Source organism: Mycteria americana, chromosome 7, assembly GCF_035582795.1.
Source record: "Mycteria americana isolate JAX WOST 10 ecotype Jacksonville Zoo and Gardens chromosome 7, USCA_MyAme_1.0, whole genome shotgun sequence".
Taxonomy (NCBI): Eukaryota; Metazoa; Chordata; class Aves; order Ciconiiformes; family Ciconiidae; genus Mycteria; species Mycteria americana.
Genome location: NC_134371.1, coordinates 15,512,593 through 15,529,156, shown reverse-complemented (window position 1 = coordinate 15,529,156; position 16,564 = coordinate 15,512,593). Strand labels below are relative to the sequence as shown.

The window sequence follows — 16,564 nt, the reverse complement described above, 5'->3', positions numbered from 1 at the left end:
TCCTGTTGGGAATTCAAAATATATTGTTAGTCATGTCTTTTAACAATGTATATTTTACTATTGTTTAAATATTTTTCTCCCTGAACAGGATTTCTTTTGCATTTCCAAGGGTGTACGCTTTTTTCAAGGAAATATTATATATGCTGGAGTATTTACAGTATAGTTGGATACGGTTCTTGAATTTTGAAGTTAATTTGTTGAGATATAGAGCTCTCTTTACTATCTTAGGCTCTGCAATTTTTGCAGCAGTGCTTCTGCTAAACTACTTGCTGTGTGTCAAAGGCCAGAATGCATTTGGATATGTGGTCCCTTCCAACCTTAATTATTCTATAATCCCTTGAGTACCTTGGACCATCGCAAGTCTATAACATACTGGGTTTGCTTCAGTTAAATCCGTAGCCTGATGCAAGGGCCACTGGCGTCAATAAAACTGTGTATTGGCAAGTCACGTGCAACTAGTGTAAGGGATTCTGCTTTGGACTACTTCTAGTCTGGTCCTGTGGTCTGATTGTCCATCTGTAATTGTAATGTACCTTCTGGGTTAGTTTCATCCAAGCAGAATTTGGAGTTTTCCAAGACAAATCTGCGAGGCATCAAAGGACTGTGAATGGATAAAACGGAGATATGCTTCAAAAGCATGTTCCTGGTCAGAAGTAAAATGTTAGTGTAAGCACACTGAGAAAAATCCATAGTAACATGGTAGGAGATTGTCTTCTATTGGATTCTCAACAGGCCAAAAGGGTCGTTTTTGCAAGGTGTTTTGCAGGATTGCCTGCAGCCTCTTGCTAATTGACTGAAGGCAAAACTCTGACACTCTCTCTGGGTTCTTCTTTTGAATAGCATAAAGGCCTTGCTCTGTAGGGAGGTAACAGGAGGGAGCAGGACAGGAACATTGGAAGGTAGCTGAGAAATATTCTTCTTCCATGTGGCTTCATACCTAGTAATACTGTACATGTATCTTGCCTGAAGGTGGTTACGAAGTAGGATTCAATTAAAACTAACTATTGTATGTTGGAAAGTTAAATGGACACAAAATAAATATGGGGAACTCAATTAAATCAAGATACACAATGACATTCTTAAGTTACAGGTTTGAACATATATAATAAAAACATATCCAAACAATAAGTTATTTAAGAGAGCCAAGGTAAACGGCTCAGTAATAAGTCAGAGCTGCCTACTTTTACTATATGTTATATTTTTTATAGTTTTTTCTTCTATTTGTCACAGAAGTATTCAATAAAGCTAAACCTTTTACCTTTTCTAATCTTAGATTCTTGATAATTTATCTCACTGTGATAGGCTAGTTGGATGCTTCAGAATTAGGCAGAGAATAGCATTGGATATGCTATCTATAAACACTGTTTAGAAATTGAATCAATCATTTTAATTTTGTACTTCACATTCACAAACCATTACTAATTGTTACAAAACTACTACTGCTATTATCATACATAAAATACACGTTTAAGACCTTAATGAAGACAACTATTAGTTTCTGAATCTAGCCCCATTTTTCATGTTATAATAAAAATAGAGAAGTATTTTTATCTTATTTTTATTTCTGAATACATTTGTAACTGCTTGCTGCATTGTAGGCACTGAAGTGATCATTGCCACTTTCCACTGCCTGAATGCTTTACTTACGTAGTATGGCAGTTTCAGCTGCAGGAAGATAATTACTGATTAGAGGTGAGGGTGTTTTTCCAGTCACTAGGTAGGGTACAAGAAAGGACTGTGTCATTGCATTAAACTGTTTTGTGTGTAAAAAATGTACGATGAAATACCAAAGGAGGAAACATTTAGAGAATTATGTATTTCATATGAGGGAATTCGGAGCTGAAGTCAGAGACCCCAAGACAGACAAGAAATTTTCCGTGTTCTTATCAGATAAGTAGTTTGCCACTTTGTTACATGCCCATCTTCGGTGGGGGGTGGGTGGAAAATCAACCAGCTGAAACAAAACCAGAAGAATTTGCCTAGAAAGAAATACTGGGATTTCCTGATGTTCTGAACTAAGGGCGATGGCACTTACCTTCCTTGCTAAATGCTGATTGCACTGTCAGTAGTAATACGTATTTAAAATGGTAGCTTCTCTTTTCCCTCTGTTGGTATCAGTTGGTATTTTGATGGTTCTAGGAGTTTAAGTACTCCTTTAAGACTGAATTAAAGGCACCAAAAATCATTGCAATTACCACTGTTAGTGTATACTTGCCAGCATTAAAAACATAAGAGTAAAAGAAATGGTACAATGGATTTTGTCTGGGTTTGACATACATCAGTATGATTCTAGCTAACAAATTAGATAATTGTGATGCTTCTGTGTGCATGTGTTGGCCAATGAATCCACGGACAGCATAGTGGATTATCCTGGGAAAAGTCTGGTTACTGGGGGACAAAAAAATCAAAACCATATAATGCAGCCCTTTGAAGGGGAGCAGATCTGTTCTAATGAATGAAAGGTGGTTTTGTTTCCAATCCAAACTAATTTCTTGCTAGGATGATGTAGTTTCTTCCTGGGGCAGCTGGCAGCTTGGGTTTAATTGTCTGAAGACTTCAGTTGTTTGGGTTGGTGCATTGTTTCCTGTTCTTGGGATAGTTCTGCATGACACTGGCTTGAGAAACAAATAGTGTTTGAGCAGGTTACAAAGTAAACCACAAGAGCTATTTGCAATCCAATGTTGCTGTCTCTTGAAAGAGCTGGAGATTTTGCAATCTCTTTTCATGGTGACTAAATGGATAGTGCATCATGTACATGAGTATTTTGGATAATATACTTTAGTGGAATCAAAATGATATCTTTATACTGGAAAGTCTTACAGTAACAGGTATGGAGACCTATTTTTTGAGTGTATGTCTATCTGTTTGTAAATGAGATCTCTTATTGTACACAATTTTTCTTAAGGCATCAGGAACTGAAATCAGGTGCATTTGTTATTGTGGAGCAGTAGGTGGAAAGCTGTTTTGGTTCCTAGAAATTCAAATGAAAAATAAGTCCGTATCATGAAGAAAGATGCACGTGAAAAAATGTGTGTAGGGAGAAAAGCCTTTATCAAACACTAGTATGTTCTGAATAGTTTTTAGGTTGGATGCATTAAATGTTTTCCTTTTAAATTCTGCTGTATTTTCAGGTCATGCTAATTCTTTGCTTATTTTGCTCATTTTGCATTTTTCATTCCTTCTCCTCCTTTCCCTTATGTTTTAATCCTACCCCGTTTTTTCACATGACAGGAAAAAGCCAGATCACATCAGGTACCAACCAGCTTCTTTTATACCTTCCCAATGTTTCTTTGGCACGCTAAAAGCTCTTCATTAACCCTGCATTTAATTTTTATTACTTGCAATGGATGTATAAGTGGCTCAGTCTAAGAAAATAACAGAAGGATTCTGCCTGGGATGCCAGTATACCTGCTGCTCAACACCTTTAAGAGAATTAGAAAGATTGAGCTAGTTTTAGCTAAAAAGGAATTAAAGCAAAGTTGCCGCACTCAAACTTCTGAGCATACAAGATCAGTGTTTTGACTTTTTCCAATTGAAGTTGGTGAGATTTTTCTTACCAACTGCATTGGAAATAGAGATGTAACTTTTAAATGTTGTGCGTTCTTAATCACTCTGTTTTATTTCCATGCTGATAGCAATTAGCTATTTCCTTTTGAGAATCAATAAGCATGATTCATTTTTTTTACACAAAACTCAATTTAGATTTTATATTTCTTCTTGGTATTACTCTCAGTTCTCAGAAATTGGAAATGTTTTTCAATGAATTTTGTATTGTTTCCTCTTTAACAAATACTCTTTTGAATTGTGTAGGTATAAATGATGGAAAACATTCAGTTTCGCAGCCCAAACAGCTATATTTAAGCACTATTGAGTGAGGCAGTGCAAATTACTTAAAGATTCCCCAAGTATGTTTTCTCCTTCACCATGTTTCTCTCCTATTTTTGACAGAATGACACTTTGTAAGGAAACTTTGATAACGATCAGTACTTACTGCACACATGTTGCCTAAAGGTTTATGAACATTAATTCTTAGAACAGGGTAGATGTAGTATACCCTATGACAGCACCTTCAGTACATATATTGTACCTCAGAAGTTCCTGGCTGTTACTGCTGTAGACCCCTGGCAGTCTGTTTCCTACAGTAATGAGCAGAGGTTATTGATGATACTCACTTAATATGAAATAGCTCCAAGTTTTTGGCCTGAATAAAACTGCTGTGGTGCTGACATGTTGGAGAGGAGTCTGCCAATTTTATTTTTTCAAGCATACAATAAAATGTATTAACTTTATTTTCCATTGACATCTACTTCAGAAGTGTGATCTACAAGTTATACTACATTCTAAATTGTGGATCTTGTTCAATAAAAGTTTCTTTAAAAAAAAAAATCAAAACCTGCACACTTTTTGGCTTAACTAGAAAGTTTTCTTGAACAGATTTAATTTCTCTACTAGGAAAAAAAGGGGCTGGAATACTTTGAAAACTTCTAGACTAGGTTTTAAAGATGACACAGATTTGTTTTACAATTTGTGTGGTCACCTATGTCCAGTTGATTGGATTGGAGCTTATTTACTTTAGTAACTCACTAAATATTTAGCTGTAGAACAAATGAAGCATTGCATTAATGAAGTTAATAACACTACCTAAGGCCGTTATTAGGGATTTGCTCCATTGCATGTTATCCTGGGGCAAGGCTGCTTCCCCCCCCCCCCCCCCCCCCCCCCCCCTTTATGACTTAGGCACTGCTTTTCATGTTTTTCTATTTGTTATGTTCAAAAAAAAAAAAGCATGTGAAAAAGACTGAGGTTTTTTCCTTTTCTAGTCTGCTTTTTTGTTGAGTTACCTATTTAAATATTAGCAATAACCTTCTTTATGCTCATATTTGAGGCTTAGTTACTGCATCTGTGGGTTTTTTTTAAATAGATGGTAAAGGTGATACCTTTTAAATAGCAATAACCAAAATACTGCTGTTAATAAATTGAAAAAGTAGTTAACTTTTTGCATTATTCTATTCAATTATCTTAACTCAAAAAGATTACTGTTGTTATGTTAGAAATCCAGTATTAAAAGAAGGTCTTGTTGTTGCTGTTTAAATTAAATATACCTGCACAACATTTGAAAAGATTAATTGTTAAAAGGTAGAATCTCATCTGTCTACTAAGTACTAACTTTTCTAACAAATACTAGATTTTTTTGATTTGAATCTAACTTTTCTTGTATATCTTAATTTTTCTTAACAATCTTTTGTGTGCTTCTTTTCATGAATGGCTTGTGGTGGTTGAATATGGAGCCCTCTTGTTACTAATTGTAGTAAACTGTAGCTTGAAGTTCAACAGCCTGTGGAGAATAACAAGATATGTGCAATACAATATCTTGTATACTGTTACCATTCAAACTAATTGGCAGTGCAGAAAAAACTGATGTGTGATATAAGTGGGGTATTTGAGATAATTGAGGAATTATGCTATGATAAACACAGGTTCACGTTATAAGCTTGAACAAAACAAAATAGTGTAAATTTCACTGCAGGACTGAATTATTGTTTATATTACTTTCATTTTTGTCAGTTCAAAACCAGTGATGATTGGTTAGCTTTTATTTTGTGCATGCCCAGAAGAGCTAGAAAGGGATGGTTATAGTTGCTGGTTTTTTAATATTCAGTGGTCTGATAAAATGCAGTTGTTAGAGATCTGAGGTGCTCGTAATTTTTTCCAAAATACGAATGATCTTTCCATTCTCTATGAATTGTATCCTATCTGAACAGTGAGTTTGACAAGGAAGGATACAGTTCAGAGGAGTTTTTAAGCGTTACGTTATCTTTTTGGTTTTTATAGGATGCCTTCATTAAATCTTTATTTGATATTTTCCTACAAAGCTGAGGCTTAAGTTAGGATCCTACTGAAAAGGCTTTCCTTGGTTTTGCTTTGTTTTTGTATATAATCCTTTTATTTCAGCATCTAAAATTTTAAGAAATTCCAAATATAGAGAGACAGTAAACCTACATGGGATAGCAACACTGTAGTATTTTTAGTCCCTTAGTAAGTTATTTCATAGTTATTTCTCTAGTCTCAAAGATATTTCAGGAGTGAGTAGTTTACATAGTTTAAGTATTTTTGTTATTCAAACTGTTTGAATTTGTGTTGTCAAACAATTACTTAAAATTGTAGCTTGCTGCTGAAATACGGAAGTAAACGTTCTTTGAAATGAAAATGTTTTATGTGATAGCTTAACTAATGTTGTCATAACATGAATGTGTTTGTTTAGGACTCAAATTATTTGAGTCCCTTGCTTTCTTTTCTGTTTTGTCTCTGCTTTCCCTTTTTTCATTATTCTTACGAAATACTTGCCAAAACTGACTGCAGCATTACTTTTGTGAATTCTTTTCTGCAGTCTCTCTGTACACTGTATGTTAGCACATTTTAGTCAAATAAGCACTGTAAAATCAGTTATGTACTCTCTGGATGTCTCTTTATTTGAATAGGCGCTGGTTCTCAATACAAAATAACCAACTTGTGTACCAGAAGAAATTTAAGGTAGGTATCAAAAACTGGCTTGGGATAGTTTGAGGTGCGGGTGATGGTTTTCCCGATTGATCAGGAGAAGGAGAAACAGTGCTGACATTGGCACCCTGTGTGGTCTTGAACAACCTAATGCATTTTCTAAATTAGTTTCTCCCTTTGTAAAATGAGACTAATAGCTACACTTACAGATTTGGAGACTCCTGGACTGTGACTTGTAAGCACATAATGTTATTTGCTGTGGGTTTCGTTACCTTGTTGCAGAGAAGGTTTATGAAGAGCCTTAAAGGTTGTTGGTGCCAAAAAGCTTGTACACACTTGGTGGCAGCAAAATATTCCATGCTGTTCTTTGAGCAGTTGTGTTTAACTCTTTCAGGACTTGCTCTCTCCAGTTACTTACTGGGTTCACATACCCGTTTTAGCAGTTGGGGGGGGGGGGAAAGGCATGAAAGCTTTTTTTATGAAACAGGGATGCTGTGTACATGTATTTAATACTGAAAATTTAAGGTGGTTCAGCAATCAATATCTGTCTTTTTGCTGGTGGGAGAGTACAGTTGCTGTATATTACAGTTGCAGCAAGTGCAACTCTGCCCCACGGTATAGAAGCCAGCCTTTTGAATCAACCTTTGAGTTGCTCCTTTCTTTACTGTTCTAGGATCTGCTTTTGCACCATATAGCTGTAACTGTTCTTCATGTTGGAAAAAACTAGAGAACTGTATGGAGAAGGAAAAAAAAAAAGAGGGTAGAGCTTATGACAATTCATTTCTCTTCAATGTTAGCAGACCAGGTTCAGAGGCTACTGCTTGTTATCTGTTATCAAATCAAGGGTCTTCATTATTGTGGTTGGAAAGGAAACAAACAGCTGAGTTTGTGTGAGCATATTTGAGTTGGGCTTTTTGTGTTTGTGAATTCCAATTACATTTTTATGTTTTTTAAAAACGCACCTTTAAAATGCCATTAGCTTAGAAGAGAATTCTTATGAATTGAATCAGATTTTCTAAACCACTGCATCCAGCTTCTAGTTTTTTGTACTTGGCACTTATAATACTGCTGACTTGGGTATAATCTTTCTGATTTATTTGTGAGCTAACTGCAGCTCTTAGAAAGTATCTTTGAAATCCTTTGAATACTGTTGTTTAAATTTAAGGTGTTGATTATTTAGTAGATTGGATTGTAGGTAAAAAGGAATTCTCCAAAGTTTGTATTAAATTTTCATAAAATATAATGAAACATTAAAATTTGTCTAAGTATTTCCTGCTAAGTACCTCTGATTCCACCTATTTAAAATTTTATTTTCGGAGGAAAAATTTGTGTAAACAAGCAAATAGAATTAAATGATAAATATTACTAGCAACTTTATTATCTTTCCTCTATGTGACTTGTTTTGTTAATTTTTGTCTCTTAGGATAATCCTACAGTAGTTGTTGAAGACTTGCGGCTTTGCACGGTTAAACACTGTGAGGACATAGAAAGACGTTTTTGTTTTGAGGTGGTTTCTCCAACAAAGTAAGGAGAAGTGATGGAGCATATTTATTTAAAAATTAAAAAAATAGTTACATTCAGTTGTCTTGACATGCAAGATTAACATTTCTCTTGGGATAGATCAAAACAGGAAAAGTATCTGAACAATTCTGTTTTCTGAAATTTTGGCTAAGAGTAAGTGGTGCTGTGAGAAGTGTTTCTGGTATTCAGTTTACTTTTGGCATTAAAATAAACATATATTCTTGTGCTTTACGTATAAATGCCTTGCAGTTGTGGAGCTGTTGTGGCTGAGTAGTAGCTCATACTATCAAGCTGCTTAGTAACATAGAAAATAGATCTCAGTTTCTCCAGATTTCTGATTGGTGTAATGAGAGAGAAACATATTAATAAGTTGTTGTCTCAGTAGTGTTAAATTACATTTCAGAATGCACTAAATGAAACTACCAAATAAAAATATTTTTCAGCTCTAGCAGTGCAGTGTATTGGTTACATTTGGAGAAGTATGGCAGTTGTGCTGCAGCCAGGGCACAAGACATGGATTTCTCATTAATGATTTTGAGATGTGACCATATTTAAATTTTTGACATAAGGTCAACCCGCTTTTAGGTTTGGGTGTTATCTACACTCCCCACTCCTACTTATGTTTCTCTTCTTAATAGATTGCTGTCCTAATGTTTGCCTACTCAGTTGTGGTTCACTTTAGCATGCATTTTGCTCCTGCTTGCCTATACTTTTTCAGCTCATAAGTGTTGGAACAGTTTTATACTTCATGACCTGTTTCCTTTGACTGTTGGTGTGAAACGTAGTTCATTCTTTGTCAGAGAACTTTAACATCATTTTCTCTTGATCTCAAAAATGGATACAAAAATGGAAAATTTGGAATAAGAAAAGAAAGGGAATAGGAAGCTAAGCCATCCTCTGGGTTATTTGAAGAGTCATATCTGTATGGTTTAGCATTACCTGCAAATAGTTTTGAAACAAGGAGTTTGCAATTCATAAAGGATCAGCTGCTTTGTTATCTCAAAATAAATGGGTTTATTAGATGATGCCTACTAAACAATATGCTTGTGGTGATAGCAAGAAACTTTCTCAAGAGTCTGTATTTTCTTGAACAAATTGTTGTTTGATGTTAGCTGCTTGGTCAGTCTCTCTGAATCTGAGTGCACGTGTATTTGTCACAGAAGCTGCATGCTTCAGGCTGACTCGGAAAAGCTGCGACAGGCATGGATTAAGGCTGTTCAGACCAGTATCGCTACAGCATATAGAGAGAAAGGGGATGAATCTGAGGTGAGTTTAAAAACTAAATAAACAACAACCCCCCCTTTAGATCCTGAAAATTAAAAATAGAGGAAAACCTCTTTTTATGAGAGGGGAGGAAATAATCCATTGTTTGTCTTCCAGTGGAAATGCAATGAAATTTTGAAGGCTATGATTTATATCTAATCTATCTTTCACTCCATCTTACTAATGTTACTTTGGCCTATATGTTTTGATGAGATTTTTCTGTAGTGTTATTAAAATTCACAGCATTACTGGTTACTCCTATATTCAGTTCTATATTTCTTCTAAAAAACTAAACTTTTTTTCAGTTCTATGGCTTTCCTTGGCCTTAAATGCAGAAGTTACTTTTCTACAATTCTGGTGCACTGTTGGTATCTGTAGGACTTTTATTTCTTTATTTTAGTGTGTGTGTCTTTTTTGTTTGTTTGTTTCTTTTCTTTTTTTAGAAACAGGAAAAGAAATCATCCCCTTCTACTGGAAGCCTAGAATCTGGCAGTGAGACAAAAGAGAAGTTGTTAAAGGGAGAAAGTGCTCTACAGCGTGTTCAGTGTATTCCTGGTAATGCTGCCTGCTGTGATTGTGGTTTGGCAGATCCTCGCTGGGCCAGTATCAACCTAGGAATCACGCTGTGCATTGAGTGCTCTGGGATACACAGGTTGGGGAACTCTTCAGAACTATTTGATTTCTACATTGACTTAATTAGGAAGGGTGGTGTTTGCCTCTTCAAATGTATATTGAAGCAAGGTTAGAGACCCCTGTTTGTAAACAGAATTAAGGTAACTGCTTTATTTGCATAAATTAATGGTAAAGCTGTCTGAGGTAAGACACAGCATTCAGTTACAGGTTAATATTTTTTTAATGCTGTTTAGGAGTTTGGGAGTCCACTTCTCAAAAGTAAGATCTTTAACGCTGGATTCATGGGAACCTGAACTTTTAAAGGTATGACAGTATTTTTGAAACAAGCTTCTGTTTAGTATTTAAATTGTTGTTCTAAAGCCACTGCATCAGAAAGTTCAATGCAGGAAACACTTTCATCTGTACCCAGTGCATGTCTTAAATTTTCTACTCAGAAGTGCTTATAGTTGTGTGTTTTGTGTTGTTTTTTTTTTTTAATTCATGCTTTCTTACAATATATGCAGTAGCAGTAGTCATTCTTGTTACAAACTTGCAAGTCAGAACAACTTATGATGCTTTGGGGTTCGCAAATACATTTTGAGTAGTAAGTTTCATCTGATACTTTAAACACATAAAAATGGAAATCTGTTTATAGACCAGTAATATAGTAGGCCAAAAAATTTTGGAAGTGCTGTATCAGCCTAAAGCATGATCATACTTGAAAATTCAGATGCCAGCTCTTAACAGTGAGATCTTTATTTCCTACTGGCTTATAGGAGAATATTCGTGCAACTGCTTGTGTGCTATTTGTGTGCCAAAATTCTAGCTTGAAACATGGTTGTGAAAATCATGTGACATTGAAATACCGAAATGGGAACTCACGCATGGATGCATGTGTGCAACTGAATAACTGATGCAAAGCATTCGTTTCTAGCTGTGATGTTCTGGTACTTGGGTATTGCTTCTCTATTCTGAACAATCAAAAGACAATGTGAGTAGGGGTGTTTCTCTTGTGGTTTAACCTTAAATAACTTTAATATCAATTTGTTCATGCTGAGGAAACAAACTAAAAAAACCCCAAAACTACACCCATTGTCCTGTTTATGTAAATATCAGAGCTGAATATTCCGCGTGGTATTAGAAGCAAGAAGTCTGTTCATTGCCATCAGTAAATTGGACTTTATGGGCCAAATTCTCCTTAAAGTAGTATCTGCAGGCTGGTTTTTGTCTTTGATCTCTTTCTGTAGACATAACAGATTATGGTTTAGCAAAAATGTCTGTTGAACAAGATGGAATAGAATTGATTGAATTGTCTCTTGCTGATGGGATAAGAATAGCTACAGGCAAAGCTGGTGGAAAAGAGTACCTTTGTTAATGAGGCCTGCAGGTGTCATTCTGATTGCACAAAAAAGATTCTTGAATGACAGATGGTCATTTTTGCAGTCCTTTTTCAGAAGGGAATGGCACTTTAAAGGAGTGACTATATTTTTTGCTATCTTAATTGGAATTTGGTGTCTCTATTCACTGATGGTGTCATTATCATGGTATAAACCCATGCTTATTTCTGTAAGTGTACTTTTACCAGTGAAAATACTAAGTTGTAAAAATATGCTGAGTGAGGTTAAAAAAAACTAGGTATATAAAGCCTTTTGCAACTGTATTTGAATTTATTTATTTTGCTTCATAGCTTATGTGTGAATTGGGAAATGATGTTATAAATAGAATATATGAAGTGAAGTTGGAAAAAGTGGGAGTAAAGAAGCCACAACCGGGAAGCCAAAGGTAGTAATTTACTAGCAGTGCCTCTTCCTTTTCATGTTGCTTCCTTCAGCCTCCAGCTTTAAAAGATGCTGCCACTTAATGTGTGTAACACTCCTTTGATTTACTCTTTGTTTCTCCTTCTCACCAGTGTGTATTGCTCTCCCCCTTTTCTCACTCTCTATCATTATTGGGTATTCCTTCTATTGGTCCCTTTTGGCTTCTCTTGTTCACTTGTTCTTTTTCTGGTCTCACTCCCTCCTTTTGATGACAGCTGTATAGCATCCTGCTCTGTCTCATCAACGTGGGCATGTTGATTTTGTTTCCTGTCTACTTCGTACCATCTCAGCCAGCTGTACTTGGTCTGTGAGTGCTCCTGGAAGGAGCCTGTGGCTGTGCCTTTTGTTTACAGTGACTTTGTTCTTGAGCTTGACTTTTGTTCCCTGATCCCCAGAATGCTATCTTCTTTCTGCCTACATTGTACATGAGCTCTGCTGCTTTAGAGCAACCCTCTAATGATTGTACTGCTGTCTTCCATTTCTCTGATGCTAATTTGCATTTGAAGGTAGTTTCCTAATGTTTTGTTATGCTGTATAAGATGTCTTCTAAAACTTTTTTTAACCAGGTTTCCAGTTCTGCACTGCTTGCTGTCAGGCAGTTTTATGGTATAGAAAACAGTATTTTATCAAGCATTGGCAATTTGGAGACAATAATAATATAAATAACATAGGAGATTTGCTAGACATTCCTTCTAGTGGTAACTGCTTTTCAGCAGTTTCAATAGTCATACTTCTATAGCCCCTTCCATCAGTTTGTCACAACTGGTGTGTGTGTCTTAAGATGATAACCTCAGGTTACAAGAAAAAGTATTTCAGAATGCATTATGGAACTGGTGGCTGTGTGTACCTGAGGCTTATTATTGTCATGGTTCTCTTCTGCAATCTTGATGTTCCTTTAACAAACGTTGCAATTTACATTTACCTAAAAACCTAAATATATGCTATATTAATTGGTTATTAACAGTGTAAAACATGTATAAAGGATTCATACCAAGAAGTGGTGCTTGGACTAGGTGATCATTGTAGGTGCCTTCCAACTGAAATAGTCTAGTCTATTCTAAGTAACATAGAGTAGCTAATGCTTATGTCTTCCACATAACCACTTTCCAAAGTCTCTGCCTGAAAGAAAATATACATATATGAACTTAACAAAATTACTTTCTTTTGAGCCTTATGTAAAATTTAATCAAGAATCCAGAAAGAGATAGACAGCGTGCTCTTTGTCTTTCTGAAAATGCGTCATAAGTGTCTTATGCGCAGTGCCAAACTACAATTTTGGTTACTGGCTTTAGTATGAAATGGATGTTCTTTTAATACATGAGAATATTAAAAGATTAGATTACTAACTCCAGGGATTTTGTATATGACAGGCAGGAGAAGGAGGCATATATCAGAGCAAAATATGTGGAAAGAAAGTTTGTGGAGAAGCAGCCTGCGTCAGTATCTCTGCTTGAATCTGGAACAAAAGTTGTGCCTCAAGGTCAGGAAGAGAAAAGGCACAGTGGCCCTGAAAAATCCCTTTTGACAGGGGAACAAGGTGCAGCATCCCAAAAAGGTATTTACACACTTCTCTCCTTAGCTATATTACACGTGTTCTTTGTAAAGTAACATATTTTTGTATTAATTGATTTCCTGCCTCATGCAGAGAAATCGGAATCTGTCTTTTAATGGGTCATAGCCTAGTTCAGAAGTATAGGGGAGAAAAGACTTGTTCAGAGATGTGTATTTTTAGGTGGGGAACCATTTGGAGTGGGGATGCTTATCATTCAGAAACATATTAACGACTTACTTTCCTCCGTACTTTCATCCTTCTTAATTTTTCCAATAACGTTCTTTCCTGCCCTATCCCTTCCTTACTGCCTGCTTTGTGCATTGCTAACTTGCATGTCCCAGCGGTTGCTGTAAGTAGCGACGAGGCGAGGCGGGAGTCTCTGTTCTGTCCTGATGAACTAGATTCACTCTTCTCCTACTTTGATACCTCTTCAAAACTACGTAGTAGTAAGTACTACAGCTATGGCGTGTTCAGTATTTGCACTGGTGATTCATTGTGTGTTGTGGCCATCTCCCTGCCTTTAATCCATTGTCTCCAGGCTACTGCATTGCTTAGTGTTTTCATGAAATAATTTAAGCTTTTTTACTTATCCTGATCTTTTCCTTTCTAATAATATTTGACATTTATTATTATTATAAATGTTATGGTTGCAATATGTGACTTCATATTTTTCTATGGATGTGTTAAGGATATTGAATAATTACTAGTCATTTTAAAAAAAATTAGGTATTCAGGACCAAGTATAAGAGCTTGCTTTATTATCATGGTATCTGTGAAGAGTAGGTAACTTACGGTCTGCATAGTAATTACAGTTTCTCCCCAAAACAGTACGAAGCAGCGACAGTGGGATCCAGCAGAGTGATGACGGCAGAGAACACCTTGCCTCTACTATATCAGCTAACAGTTTGTATGAACCAGGTGCGTTAGGCTTTGCACTTTAGGATGAAAATTTAATCACTTCTTGGTAGCATGCTCTTATCAAAGAGATTAGTACTTGGCGATAACGATTCATCCTGGCGGGTTGAAATATTTTTAACAAGGGTAGTAATTGCTTGAGGGACCTTTTTCTCTTCCAGGCTTGGTAGCAAGAATGACATTGACACCTTCTAAATTAGTTCAGACAATTATGTTTTTTTCCAGTCAGATGATACTGAGACAGAACTTTGTTTTTTAACAGAGAGAGCAATGCTGCATTTTGATATGGACAAGTCTCCACAGAAATGCATAATCCTCTTATAAATAGTTAAATCCTTGGAGATGGAATTCCTGTTAAGTCACAGATAATAGGCTTTTATGTGTTATTTGAGCATTCTTACTTAATTTTTCCATTTTCCACTTAGGTGGAATTGACCATGTCTTTAAACATTACCCCCTCTTTACTCGAAGCTTTATAAATTGATGAAATTATTTGCTATCTAATATTAGCATCCTGGGCTGACAGATGTATTGAGTATGGCTTGTCAAAATATTCAAAACATTTATTTATAAAGCAAACTTATTCTTCTACGTGAAAGCACTCTTCTGAGGTATGTTTTAAATCCAGTAGTTCACAGCTGTGGTTTGTAGGCAAGCAGCATGTGGCTTGGATCCTTTCTTTGGCTGCATTGTAGAAACGTGATGCTGTAACTCATGAAAGCTTATATATAACAATGTCTTTATCTCCCAGATTTCACTCTGTATAACTCTTATTGAGATGAAAAGAAAGATTATGCTTTAGTCCAAAAGATTATAGCCACAGTGAATAATTGGTAAATGACAACGGTATCCTTTAATGAAAATTAGGTCAGAACAGTATTAGCCTCATATTCAGGTGTATCAAGCTGTTGCAGATAAAGATATATTTGTATGACTACATTCCTGCAGGAAACTAGTTTTATTCATATGTTGCAGTATAGGATAAAACACACTTCTAACCTAAAATAATTTCCTAGAAATGACATGGAATAGGTAGATTGAAGGATATTAACATGTGCCAGTAATGTGGAGAGAATGTTTTCTGGGCAGTAATAATTCTGTGAAGTGGCCATGCCTGAATGCTGGAACAAGATAAAGGCATCTGTGACTTCTCCTGGTAGAATGAGGCAACAATGCACAGCATTCTGCAAAACCTGAGCTACCTTATGCCAGAGAAATTACTTTTTTTTTTTTTTTGTCAGAATTCTAGGAGATACCTTATAAAAACAGGGATTACAGATAAGTAATTTTTTTTTCCTTTCAGAAGGAGACAAGCAAGAATCTTCTGTGTTCTGTGACTCCAAACATCCTAGTCCAGGATTGCAGCTGTATCGAGCTGCCTTTGAGAAGAATCTTCCTGATATGGCAGAAGCATTGGCCCATGGCGCTGAAGTAAACTGGGTCAACGTAGAAGAAAAGAAAGCAACGCCACTCATTCAGGCAGTGCGAGGGGTATGTGATATACAGCACCGACTGATGTGGGAGGAGGGGAAGGTGAAGAGTAGGGATATTTCTGTGTCACTGCTCCTTTTGAACTGCTTGCTTCACTAATGAATGATAATGTGATGTTGAAGCCGTCTTCACAATGTTCTCTGAAAGTTGTTTCCGAACTATTTTTGTCCTGTTAATGCTTTGTTTGGAATTATATAACCTAGTAGTGTTTAAATTTGATATGGAAGCAAATCCCTTTTGTTTCCTTTGCCACATGACTGAGTGGTGAGAAGGCAGAACAGGTTTGACTCTTATTCTAGAGATCTGGTGCTGAATTGTTTCTTTGGTTTTATTCCGTAGGGTTCGTTGGTTACTTGTGAATTCCTGCTGCAGAATGGGGCCAATGTGAACATCAGGGACATGAAAGGAAGAGGACCCCTGCACCATGCCACGGTTCTAGGACACACTGGGTAACTCACTGCTCCATCTATGCTTACATATACTTGTAAATGGCCATCCTTTACTATAGCTGTTAACATGAAGCTTCTTCATTTCCCCAAATATTCTGGCATTTTAATATATTATAAGTGATCTAGGTTTTTCTTAAACTTTTGTGGTGAGAGAGGAAATAACATTTTGAATTAGCAGTCTTATCTGCTAGCAAAACACACATCTGTAAACACACTTTGGTCCATTTTGTAAAAACATGTATTTAATAATGCTTTGAAATAGCATGAACTTTTGGTGAAGACTCATGAGATTTTTCTCATTTGCTTAAGAAATAAGATACAAATAGGAGAAATAGTGGTGTGTGAGGGCCAAGGCTTTTTCTGACTCGTCCCACCTGTGTGTTGCACTGAGAGCATATCTCATTTCAAAATGTACTGTATTACATCTTGAATTTTGGAATCACGGC

General features: G+C 36.1%; 1 protein-coding gene across 3 annotated transcripts in view; it reads left to right on the top strand.

Moving 5' to 3' along the window:
* ACAP2 (ArfGAP with coiled-coil, ankyrin repeat and PH domains 2) overlaps positions 1 to 16,564 on the top strand; it is a 68,084-nt gene that overhangs the window by 44,791 nt on the left and 6,729 nt on the right. Inside the window, exons 11-21 of one of the 3 annotated variants that reach the window (XM_075507178.1) lie at positions 3,232 to 3,252; positions 6,480 to 6,531; positions 7,922 to 8,022; positions 9,180 to 9,285; positions 9,726 to 9,934; positions 10,149 to 10,218; positions 11,582 to 11,676; positions 13,082 to 13,266; positions 14,092 to 14,181; positions 15,485 to 15,669; positions 16,009 to 16,118. In XM_075507178.1, coding sequence (XP_075363293.1) covers positions 3,232 to 3,252; positions 6,480 to 6,531; positions 7,922 to 8,022; positions 9,180 to 9,285; positions 9,726 to 9,934; positions 10,149 to 10,218; positions 11,582 to 11,676; positions 13,082 to 13,266; positions 14,092 to 14,181; positions 15,485 to 15,669; positions 16,009 to 16,118 — 1,224 coding nt within the window. Of the gene's footprint in view, positions 1 to 3,231; positions 3,253 to 6,479; positions 6,532 to 7,921; positions 8,023 to 9,179; positions 9,286 to 9,725; positions 9,935 to 10,148; positions 10,219 to 11,581; positions 11,677 to 13,081; positions 13,267 to 14,091; positions 14,182 to 15,481; positions 15,670 to 16,008; positions 16,119 to 16,564 lie in introns of all 3 variants that reach the window. The other 2 variants (XM_075507177.1, XM_075507179.1) reach the window with 2 other exon arrangements.